The sequence below is a fragment of the Acipenser ruthenus genome, chromosome 21 (genome assembly GCF_902713425.1).
Source record: "Acipenser ruthenus chromosome 21, fAciRut3.2 maternal haplotype, whole genome shotgun sequence".
In the NCBI taxonomy this organism is placed as follows: Eukaryota; Metazoa; Chordata; class Actinopteri; order Acipenseriformes; family Acipenseridae; genus Acipenser; species Acipenser ruthenus.
The window spans coordinates 23,248,078-23,260,978 of NC_081209.1; the positions used below are offsets into that span (position 1 = coordinate 23,248,078).

Sequence of the window (12,901 nt, forward strand, 5' to 3'; positions counted from 1 at the left end):
GGACTCAGTCTAATTGAAATCAGTTTGTGGTTTTAAGTTCCTACCCTGCTTGACAGATGATATCATTTCCCGTGCCTTGCCTTAATCCCTTCTGTTTTTGTTAAACGGCACATAACTGTATCATACTTTTTACTTTCTTTGATACTCATTTGTGAGGATTTGTATCTACTGTAACTTCACTTTTGCAAAACAAATTACAATGTTATATGCATGAGCTAGATATTAGTAATATAAACACTACTGTCCCAACTCTGGAGATATGCATGGATTAGTGGAGATAGACATACATGCATGCAAATCTCTAAAGAACTGCTTGTCAAATTGGTAAGTGGTAAAGAGTAATGTTTCAATTGTGTTAACAATACTTTTAAGCCCCTTTCACACTGGCACTCCTACCTGGATTAAACATACAATAAAATAGAACTGGTGTATAGTGCCTTTCTTGTCAAGCTTCTCAAGACCCTAAAAATAGCAGGGATGAAAACAGATACTCGTGGGGTTAACGAGAAACTCAATCAGCTGCCTAATTAATTAATATAAGCCTCACATTTGCACCACAGCATGTTCTTGGTTTTGTTCAAGGGATTTTTTTTTTTGTGTAACTGCTAACTAGGAGGAGTGTGAAAAATGACAAAATGAAGAGCGACAGCCATCCCAGATGTTGTTTTGAATTAAGGTACATAAATGTAGAACTGTCATCATAATACTGGAATAGTCATATATAGACTGGGATAACTGATCAAGAACGGAGAAGGTGCTATGCCCCACTGTGATAAAAGTAAATGCTTTTGACCTTTCACATGTTAACCTAGAGTATGGTGTTCTGTTTTTGTAGTTCAACACTGCAATATTCGATGCATGAATGGGGGATCGTGTGCTGAAGACCAGTGTTTGTGTCAGAAGGGTTACACTGGGAATCACTGTGGTCAGCGTAAGTACCGTATTCTCTTTTGGTTTACCTCTTTTAACCACTGATCTGGTCATGTAAAATAATGGTGAAATAACTGGCTCCATTTACCTTAAGATGTCAATAGAATGTTCCAGAATGTGCTCTGCTTCACATGGTTACAATCATGACCTAATACAATAGCTTTCAATTATATTAAATCATTTCAAATAATGGGATCTTTTACCTCTTTAAATCATTTCAAATACATGTATCTTTTACCTCTTCTAGCTGTCTGTGAAAGTGGGTGTATAAATGGAGGGAGATGTGTTGGACCAAACCGATGTGCCTGCACATATGGGTTTACCGGAGCACAGTGTGAAAGAGGTATTGCTAACTCTCATATTATATTATGAATTCAAGTATTAAAGAAAAGTTGGGCTGAATCCCCCTGGGCTAGTGGTAAATGCCATTACCAGGGTGTTGCCTGAACTGCTACTGTCTTGTTGTAGGAGGATGATAAATATTAAAGCATAGCCTTGTCACCAGTGTAGTATTTCAGTCTATTTATACAATCGGCTGTTAAGATTGAAATTTACAAGACATGGTCTAAACCAGGGGAGTCCATCCATACCCAGGCCTGAAGACGTTAAAGCTGATTTCTATAAAGAGGATGCATGCTTCCATCGCAGTTACTGCTTGGACAGATTTGCGAACTACTTATGACAGATTTGCTAGCTAGCCTTGACAGATTCCCTTACAAGGCATGACAGATAGTCCCGGGTAGAAATTTGGCATTTAAATAGCGGTCTGAAAAAAACACATGTTGTTTTCAAAAGATGCGTTTCTATAGCTGTTTTGGTTAGGAGATGTCTATTACAGTTCTTTAAATTCAATCCCATCTCTCATTCTAATCAGTCTGAATCAAAGTGATGTTCTACATACAAGGCAAAAAGTGCCTTGTTAGGGGCTCTTGAGTGGTGCATCCAGTAAAGGTGCTCCGCGTGTAGTGCAGGATGCGCCATATAGCCTGGATGTCGCCGGTTTGAATCCATGGACAGGAGCTCCCAGGGGGCGGCGCACAATTGGCAGAGCACCGCCCCGGGGCGGGGGGAGGGCTTAGGTCGGCCAGGGTGTCCTCGGCTCACCGCTCACCAGCGACCCCTGTAGTCTGGCCGGGCATCAGAGGGCATTCTTGTAAGCTGCCCAGAGCTGCGTTGTCCTCCACTGCTGTAGCTCTGAGGTGGCTGCATGGTACGGAGGACAGCGTGTGTTCGTCTTCGCCCCTCCCGAGTCAGCGCAGGGGTGGTAGCGGTGAGCTGAGCCTAAAAAATAATTGGACTTTCTAAATTGGGAGAAAATAATAAAAATAATTGGCAACGACTAAATAAAAAATAAAATAAAAATGCCTTATTATAGTTTACCTAATTGCATGCAGGTTGCAGAAACGTGCTGACGTCTAAAAAAAATTACGCTCACCAAATCCTGCAACGGCATGATTCCAAGTGATGTTTTGCTATAGGAACACTAAACTACAACAATAAAATGGGCCACACAAGAAAATATCAGTAATGAGTTTGTTAGAAAAAAATCTGCATGCGTTGTTCTGACAGCGTTAATTGGAGAATAGAAGAACTTAAAGCCGCACTGCACTCCGGAGGTGGTGTGCCAGGGAAAGAGCAGACAGGAGAACATGCCAAGCCAAGCTCTTCAAATATAAAAAATGGAGAATCATTTTTTTGTTTTCACATCTGTTTGCAACTTTATTCTGGAATCTGTTTCTGAAATTATTGACAATTAGATGTTCTTTTTCATTTCATTCGAGCCTTTTCTTTGTTGCTTATCCATTTATTTGCAAACAGAACCACGTTTGGGGAGACAGCTAAACGAGAGGGTGCTGAGGAAGGTTTTAAACCATGTCTTACCTCTTTTTCACATAACTGCATCGTGCTGTAGAGATTTGTGTTTGCTTGTTTTCTGGACATTTTGTTTGTTGCTCTTTGAAATGTTGGCTCAGACCAGAGCTCTATTACCTGTAAGTAGCTCTTCTGGTTAAATTTGAATCCCAATCTCACTTAGTTGACAAATTTCCTGTTTCAAATTGGGGAGAAATTAAATAAAGTTAAATGAATTGGACAATAAAAAAAAAGAAAACAAAGCAGCAAAACCATTGTGAACTTGGAACTATGTACAGTACAAATGACCTGAAACATCATTGACAATACTGTTGACATTTTCAATTAGTAGTTTTTATATTTCAAAGAAATTTAAAGAAATGCTTTCAGGCACAAACAAAGACATGCATCAGGACCAGGAAGTCATGTGATAGTCTCTGCAGTATTCGAAACCCTGGGTCCCAACCATTTTAATCAACATATTGTGTTTGTAATAAACAAAAAATCATTTTGCAGATATTAATTTTCTCTGATATCCAAGAGCGGACCGGTCACCTGTTATTCTGTACCTTATCAAGGACAGAGTTGGATTATAAAGAGTAGCACACACTAACAGAACACAAGCAGAAAATGAGTGCTAACTAGTAGGGACTGCAGGCATTCATCAAATCAAGCATTCTGATTTTCTTTTTACAAACCAAATTACTTTTGCTCTACTTGTCTAAGAGAATTCCAGTTCTGCACCTTTCCATGTCACTAACTTCACAAGAAGAAACTTAACGACTGCAACTTTAATGAGACCATTTCGGAATTGTCAGAGCGAGAATGTCTAAGTTCTTCAGTCCTCATGTTGCCATCATTCCTTTGTGCTCCTTTAAGTACAATTTGATTTAGTTTGCCGTTGAATGTTTGCTAATGAAACCATTAAAATATCAAATTATTTAAAAAGTATGTGATTTAAAGCGAGTGATTATAGATGGCGTTGATTAATTGAATGTCATCAAATTCTTGGAACATGTATGAGATTTTTACCAGGTAGAAACAAATATTAAACATCTTGGAACATTTTTGCCAGTGTGTTTAAGATTTCCTGATTTTATGGTTGATGCATCATATGGTACATTTACATTTACTTGCATGGAAGCATTTACTGGAATGAAATACATAACTGTTTTTCAGTCTTCCTGTTTAATTGTATCCATTTTCAATACATCTAGGAAAATATGTACTGTACCAGTTTGACTGATAAGGTTCAAGATTTGAAAGGGGACTCTAGTTCTGTAAATGGTTTGCAATGGTTCTGGTTGTTACCGTATTTAATTACATGCCATGAAAGAAAAGTATGCTTGTGAAGAGGGAACATTGTAAGAGATGGATTCAGACCAAGCCCTTTCAGATACAAAAAGCAATTGTCCTGCCATTGTTGAGTTACCGTAAAAAACTTCTATTAAATTAAACCATAGTTCTCATTGCAGATTTTTTACTTTGTAGTTCTTTTCCTATTTATACTTTTAAAAATGAAACCATTTCCTGGGTTTCGGGTATTAAGTTGTACTTTCACCCAGATATATATTAGGGAAATAAATTCAGTTTGGCCCCATGAAAAGTCACTTGGATATCAAGACTTCTTTTGATTTTCTTTAAAATGTGTTTGCCTGTACAGGATGTAAACAGCTTTAACTACGTAGATCAAATAGATCAAAGTCAAGACACTGATATGACCAAAAACAAAATGACCAAGGTTGTGAGACTGTTAAGCAGCAGACATTTACATAACTAGTCAGAGCCTGGGGTGTTAGATTAGATTGTCTCCTTATAAAATCTTCAATATAAATACATGACTTCTTCCACTGTCTTGTTGGTCCACTCCCTATGTATCAGACAGCTCATTTATGTCATTATTTTGTTTAATGGTTTCCTTTAGCAGACGGCTATGTGTAATCAAAAACTTCCTATCTCATTTCCTGAGCGGCTAGGATAAGTGAGAGCTTGTAGTGGATTCTGGCATTGCACAATACATGCCAGTGGAGGAGAAGGCCATCATTGCTTGCGTTGGCGGCCCAGTTCGTTGCTCTAACCCCTGCACAGTCTAAAAGGACCTTTTTATTCGGTTCCTCAGGTAGCCAGAGAGACAAACATGCCAGCAATAAATGTCATTACTTTTAATTGTACATAAGAGAAATCAGAGATTCCTGATGCCGAATTAGGAATGGTTTGCACAATAAAAAATACAGTTAGGTTTTTTTTTAATGATACGAACAGTGGAAAGTAATAATTTCTGGTCCCTGGAACTTGTTAACATACTCCATTGTGAACCTCTTACCACTGATTTATTGTAACATGATTAGTGTACAGTAGAGTTAAACTGTAGGACACTACTCTTTAGATATCCACCATAAAACAAACCAACAGTACCTTCCGATGGAATAAATCAGCACTGCATAAAATAACCCCATTTTGAGTAGCAGTCAAACTTTTTCTTCATCAATAAAAGTTGTTTTCAGATACAGGGAATGTTTTGTGTATTTAAAAAGTGTTTCTTAGAACAGTTAAACATTTGTAAAAAAATAAAATAAAATGAAAATTTGCCTGTTGTTTTTTCCTCCTATTCTTTTGTGGTCACATTACAGCCTATGTGGGTGTGTAATATTGAATGCGGTTAGTACTCTAAACAGGCTTTTGGGAATTGAAATTAAACACAACAACTGACCCAAACAAAAAATAAATATCTGTATGTATGCGTTGGGTGCAGTACATTCCCCCAGTCTTACCAGTACTGGATACAGAAAGAGCTTTTAAGGGTGGTGCTATTTGGTCAGTCTCCAAGGAAAGTGACTAACAATTGACCTAATGTACAGAACACATTAATTGTATATTCCCGTGACTAAAGCCTCGGGTTTTGTAATGTGGTAGAGCTTGCAAACAAAACAAAACAAAACAAAACAAAAAAAACTGAACATCTTCCAGGAGATTTAACTGTTCTCAGTGTTTCCTTTTCTCAAGTACATTCAATAAGAAAATATGTAAGCCATTTAACATTCCAGCTGGTGACTTCCTATTTGAGTTGTATCCTATCAGGAGATTTCTTGATGGTCCTTACCATAGCTGTCAAACTAGGAATGTTAAAGATCTGAATTGTGATGGATCTACAAGCTACTTTCTTTCTCTTACATTATCCAAACCGAAGCTGTAGTGCTTCCACTGTCTGTCATACAGTTCCGCTCTCGCTTCAAAAGACCAGCTGTTACCTATAACTGCTTTGTAAAGCACCCTAACTCAGTCCTACTGTGTTACTTCATTGTTTCTTTGTCTAGAGGATTTGCATTAGATTTATTAAGTAGTGTGGCCTATGCCTTTAGCTGGTTCTAGAGAGTTTAATTGAGACACTTTGGAACTAAGTTCCAGAAAAACCTAAATGGTGATTTTCTAGTCAATTCATAAGCTTAATTCATAGTTGGTACTTGACATCACTTTCAGCAAGCTTCCACTTCCTTTGTAGGCACTTTCTGAGCACACCCAGAGTCTTGCTATTCCTGTAAATCAGAACCTCCAACACACTGTCTAGCTTGTCTGCAATCCACCACATTGAGTTCCATTTCACTAGAAAGTTTATACTATATATACACAGCTGTCACAATCAAATGTGTGGTATGTTACTTCTTCCATGTTTGTTGAGTCAGTTGTGTATGCACAATACTATAAAAAGGGTGTACATATTTCCAGCACTGTAAACGAAAGCGATGGTTAGGGTATGAAATACATTGAAACAGTATGTGAGTGTTGTAAGTTGACTTTGATGTTCAAAGTTAGTACTCAGTGAGTTGAACAATTGATGAGATAATCTGTTTCGCTTGGTTTCGTCAAAGGAATCTGAGCAACACTTTCAAATCATTTTGTGCATATTTTGTGCCATGTAGTCTTAGGAAGTTTGATAGTTACTCATTATATTATTCACTTCAGTTTCTCATTGGAGTTTTAGTACTAATGTAAGACTCCAGCTGTGCATTACTAAACTGAAGCTCAAATATTGTGATTACAGCTAATGCAAGTAGAAAAAGCTGTGGTTTCACAAATTTACCAGTGGATTACCTTCACAAATGCATGGGTCTGTTAAGAGCAACGACTTCTCGGCATTGTTCTGTGAGAAGAATGACAGTTCAGTCAAGGCTTTCTTTTAAAATTACTCTTGGTTATTTGAAACTAAACTATAAATACTTCATGGATATGATTATGAGTAGCAAAGACAGAGTAGCAAACAGAAGGATTTATAAACCATAGTGTTAGCCGGAACAGTTTTACACGTAATACAGTATATTGTAATAATCTTGCTTTGATGTTGCCTTTACCGAAAACTTATTTGTTTTTTCTGGATCCATTTTTTTCCTCCCATGTTTAGCATAATCAATGGTGACATTGAGGACAAAACAAAGCTATTTAGAGCTAATCTCAATTCTAGCTATTTAACATTGGCGGATCTAAACACTGCCACTGATCATTAAAATAAATAGGGCCCATTTTTAACCAAGATTATGAAACTAAAACATTTAACAAAGCATATGGGTCTCTAATGTAGTTCTCTGTATATGTCAGACACCAGGGACGGTGTTACTTTTTAGATAATTAGATCTGCTGCCGTTTTGAACAATAGAATATAGTCCCGGATGTGCAAAACAAGGGTGTTTTTGTATTCTTCTAGGCTACGAATGTAGGATTCTGCAACTTATTGTTTAGAATATTGCATGTGGGCCATGCAGAGAAGATGGTTTCCAGATGCTGATGACTCTGAAGGTCCCAGAGCGCTGGAATGACACAGCTGCTTGCAGAGATGTAGGACATTCTGTATTCAGAGAGCATGATAAAAAAAAAAAGAAAACATGTTTCAAGGTTGCTTAATGAAGGATGTATTGGGTTTCTCTTCTAAACTGGAGGTACATTCTGGAAATGTTTGGCAGACATGTTTTGCTAAAGCATTAACAGTCCTTTCTAATCGTAGCTGATATATTCATTCTTTGTTTTTCACCTATTTTTTACTTTTCCTTGCAACGTAGACACCAAAAAAAAAAAGATCCCCCATAGCGTTTTATTTGTACATGGTACATATTATGGTAACAACTTACAGAAAATGCCTTTGGATATAATAACAGTGTGTTAACCCAAATAAATCCTCACAGAACCATTAGGATGGCAAGTGTGTATGTTGGTTGGTACTTTTGTGATACCATTGGCATGTCAAAACATGAAAAGTGTTGCTATTTAACCATTATTCATTAACATCTATCATCAGTTGAAATTGAATCTGTTTGACATGAATAGGAAAATCTCACATTTGTCTGAAAGCATTGCTAGAATATTACAAGATAATCACTATGAAGCTACTTTGTGTAGTAATAGATTATGTAGCGTGTTTGAAGACAAAATCGAAATGCCGTTTTCCTGCAGTGCTAATAGGTAGAGCATTGAGGATTTCTCAACGTGGCACATTTTCTGTTTTAATAAATTAGTGCCTGAATTCAGCTGGAGCCAATGTGTCTCTTAAATGAAACTTCGTCTGAATTAAAATGAGCACAAGCTGCTAGATAATGACCCTTGCCTGACAGTAAATGTATGCCTAGTCCTGCTCAGTATTTTCTGACTGGAAAAATACTTGAAGGATGACCTGATTACTTTGTACGAACACAAAATGTTTGCCAACTACAGAAAATCTGTATATGTGCTGTGTGAAAGACCCCATAAACCAGACATCAATAAAAACTGTAGGTGAGATGTAAGTTATCGTGATAAAATTAGAGCCTTTTTAAATGAATTTACTCTGTTGCTTACAGGGACCATTGTATTCATATGCAGACAAATGTGGAAGCAATTTGTGTATTTGGGTTGCTGCCATACATAATTGGGAGCAGTTGATTTAAATCCTAGTTTCTATTTACTTGAAAGCATGTTAAACACATCTACTTTTTAAAGGACCTTACTTCCATTGTCTCACAATTGCTATTTTAATGACATACAGTATACATGATATAGAACAGCAAAGATACCTTTTATGATAACTGAAATTTTACCATAAGAAGTCCATTATCATAGTGCAGTTGTTCTGGTTGTTAAATTATATCCCTACATTTAATAACAATCCATGCATAAACTGCAGTACAGGTTCTTCCATTTTCAACTGCTGGTCGACCTCCTCTGATATTTTTAACAAGGTTCTTTTTTAATTGGCTTATTTGAGGTTGTATTTCCACCTGTCTGAACTGATTTTTCTAAATGTATTCTGAAATATATTTTGTTATTTAGTCTTGTGCTCAAGAAGGACATATGTGATCAAGGAGAATTTAAATAGCATCCTTGCATCTATGTCAAATGTCAGATGGCTGTCATTTTCAGTAAAGTGTGCCATGCAACAGGCAGCACATATACAGTAGCACTGTACAGCTTGTCTCCTTGTGAAGGGACCTGGAATCTGTAGTGGTGTTTAAATAGGCTCCTTTTCCTATGACCTTAGCTATTACTAGGTACTTCTTCTAATTATATAAAAATAGGTGACAGAACGTAAGCCATGGCTTTTAATTAAAATGAGTATTTGTTGTTTGATATTGTCAGATTTATAAAAAAATCCACTGTGCTTAAACCACACAGAAACTGTGGTTACATCATCAGTAAAGTAAGGTTTGTGTTTGCACATTTTGGTGACTGGCCATCATCCATGGCAGTATCAAGGATTTAACTAAAAGATAAATGCTATGCTAATGAAAAGTAAATGGGGAAAACATGGCTAACTGCAGATGCACTGTGTACATTTACTAAACTTGACATGGTTAGATTCAGTATAACCACTGATACATTTTACTTTTACTCAGATTACAGAACCGGACCATGCTTCTCTTCTGTAAGCAACCAGATGTGCCAGGGGCAGCTGAGTGGCATTGTGTGCACCAAGACTCTGTGCTGCGCGACAGTGGGGCGAGCATGGGGGCACCCCTGTGAGATGTGTCCAGCCCAGCCCCATCCCTGTCGCCGGGGATTCATTCCGAACATCCGAACAGGAGCCTGTCAAGGTAGGCTGGTAGCGAGGTCACACCCTGGGCTGCTGAAATGTAACAGGGGATTAATCTTAATTGAGTTAAATTGTTTTTGGTCCTCTTGTCCACAGGTATTCTGTGATACAGACTGTCAGGTATCTTAATTCCCGGTTCATTGAGTTGACGATGCATAAGTGTGTAATAAACCATATTTAATAGAACGTTTCAGTGCCAAAATTCTAATGAATCTTTTTTTTTGCCAGCAGTCACAAATACGAATCTTTGATGTTATTGTTTCAAAAGTATAAAACTGTGGGAAGAAAACAGCTGTTACAGTAAATCAGATTACTGATAATCCCAATATTTCCACGGAGATTGGGTCTATACACAGAGGTTTGAGCATTAAAAAGTCTTTGGCTAGCCAGTCAGGTATTGATGACTAGTGCTTCATTTTCATGGGGTGCCTTTTTTTCAATGTCTTATTGAAACATTTGACTTACCTTTAGTTTGCTGTAAATGATGTGTATGACATCGTCCAGCTTGCCTAGATGATTTCAAGGCTCAGATGACATGAATGGTTCACCCATCCCCATCTGCAGACCACTACTGCAGTCTTTTCTATTTTAAAGATCCCAACAGGACATAATTCTGCTGTTATTCAGCGAGTAAGAATGGGAAAAGTCTGGGGTGCGCCACTGCATTTTAACAAGCGAGACCTGGGGTGCCATGATTTTTTTCAGATTTTATAATACCTCCCAAACAATAGTTTCACCACCCTGGGTTAACTAAGAGGTCCTCCCAGATGTGGATTATGACTTTTCCCAGTGTGTTTGGAAAGCCTTTCGGCTGCATTTGGCTTCTAATTCTAATTCTTCTAGCTGTATAAACAATTTTATTGTCTGGCTGTCTGTAGGAAACAGGAGAAAGTTAGCAGGGGTAGGTATGCACTATGCAGCCCTGGATTTGTTTCTCAGTATTGTGATTTACAGTTTTAAAGGCTGTAAACATGACACGTCATTGTTTTCTTTCTTTCTGCATTTGTTTTTATAACTGTCATCCCCTGGCTTGGTCCATTTATTTAGGAACCCAGGAGAAGTTGTGTCAAGCCAAAGGCATCCCATTATGGTTCTAATTGCTGTATTTTTCCCTCAAGACTTGGTATGCATGTCCTACTAACAGAGACTAGTTAGACTATGAGAATCGAAATACAGTACTACAGTAGATACACACTAAAACTGCAGTGTGCTTCAGTCCTGGTCAGTTATACATCAGATTATAACTCATTGCTTCCATAGTGATATATGTTAAATATATTTTTTCACCAGATGAGCGATGATACTTTAAAGTATAATAGAAATACTACTGGTCTATAAAGCATTTTTTCATGCCATAATATGAAAAGGAATTGATGGTGTTCCCACCTGTAGACTACTCCAAACTCCTCAGAAGTATTCCTGTTTTGTACAAATCTAAAACCCTGGTGGAAAATAAAGGTTGTTATTGCAGAATATTCTGTAATAACACAATCAACGTCAGCAAGGTTTCTGTATTTATTGCACGTTGTACCAACCAGAACAATCAGAAGAATGTGCCAGATCTGTTAACGACCATTTCCCATTACTGAACATAATTCTTTGGCATCAGGGGAATACGGTAGTAATCTCAAAGCGCAATCTCAGACGGATTTCTGGTTTATTGGTTATACCATAAAAGAATAACTACATTATATGAAAGTAAAAATAATAGTGGCCTGGGGTTTGAGATCTGTCCTCTAAACCACTGCAGGAAGAGTGATAAAAAAAACCCCAAAGAAACATAAAAACAAGTCCTCTGGCTTTCCTTTTTCATACCACATCATGTGTTACCTGTTTGACAATGTGGGCAATAATCCTTACACTATCAGTGCACCCCGCTACTTACTCTTCAACAACTAGCCTCTCACCCACTGTGTTAGTAAACTGGGGTTTAGTCTGTAGTTGCTAATCTGCAGATATATTTCCTTTTGAAATGCACAGTTTATACATCCAGAAGGGATACATTGCAGCAGATGCCCATGTGTTAAATATGGTCATCTGCTTATCAGAAACATTCAATCTCTTTAAAAGTTATGGAACAGTACAGGCAAGACACATTGGTAGAGAACTTTAACAGCTGCATATATCCTATTCACACTGGTTTATACTGTTCCCATATGAAAGCAATATTACTCCAATGAAGAGTGCTTTCTTGGAGAACAAATGAAATGTGATTTTTTTTTTTTTGTTGATAGATGTGGATGAATGCCAGGCCATTCCAGGGCTCTGTCAAGGAGGAAATTGTATTAACACTGTGGGATCCTTTGAGTGCAAATGCCCAGCCGGACACAGATTTAACGAACTAACACAAAAATGCGAAGGTAAGAACTGAATGTGAATTACATCTGGGAAGGAGGGAAAAGCATCCCAGAGCCACATATTAAAAACATTATCCTGCCTGTTTAAACAAAACCTCACAACACGTTTTCACTTTTATATTTGATGTTGGTTATCCTATTTCAAATAAACTCAATATTTAACGTATTCATTTTAGGTCATTTTTCTGGTAAATTTGTCCAAGCTCATTTTATAGCAGTTACAAAAAAAAACATGTTTTCAATTATCTGTACCACATTATATATATTTTCAAGATCCATATAAAACCACCTTTAATCATTGGGTAAAATAAGATATAATACTAACTGTGCAATGCTTCTATGGGGGAATTTAACAATGAGGTTGTAAAATGCCCTTAATAATGAGAGTTTTGAGTAAAGAAAAAAACTGCAAAGGCTTACAATTTTTACAAGGCTACACGTAGATCTCTCAGTTTCTTACAATATGTGTTATTCTGTGTAGCTTTTGTTTCCTGTAGCTATAGCTAATTATAATGTTCTTTTTTTCTGATGTTTTGTAGATTTTGTTTTATTTTTTCATGGGAAAGTGGCCCAAATAGACGGGGTACCTTCGTATACAGCTATTGTACAGTATAAAAACCTTTAGCTTCCTTTAATGATGGTTCTTTTAAGTTACTATGCTGCTCTAGCAGGCTGTGCACGTGATCTCTTTCCTTGGCTGTAGCTGGTAAAA

General features: G+C 37.2%; 1 protein-coding gene across 3 annotated transcripts in view; it reads left to right on the plus strand.

Annotated features, from left to right (window-relative positions):
• LOC117428027 (fibrillin-1-like) overlaps window positions 1–12,901 on the plus strand; it is a 72,849-nt gene that overhangs the window by 8,373 nt on the left and 51,575 nt on the right. For all 3 annotated transcript variants that reach the window (XM_058995128.1, XM_058995126.1, XM_058995127.1), the window contains exons 5-8: window positions 836–931; window positions 1,178–1,273; window positions 9,636–9,833; window positions 12,067–12,192. In XM_058995128.1, the coding sequence (XP_058851111.1) occupies window positions 836–931; window positions 1,178–1,273; window positions 9,636–9,833; window positions 12,067–12,192 (516 nt within the window). The remainder of the gene's footprint in view (window positions 1–835; window positions 932–1,177; window positions 1,274–9,635; window positions 9,834–12,066; window positions 12,193–12,901) is intronic.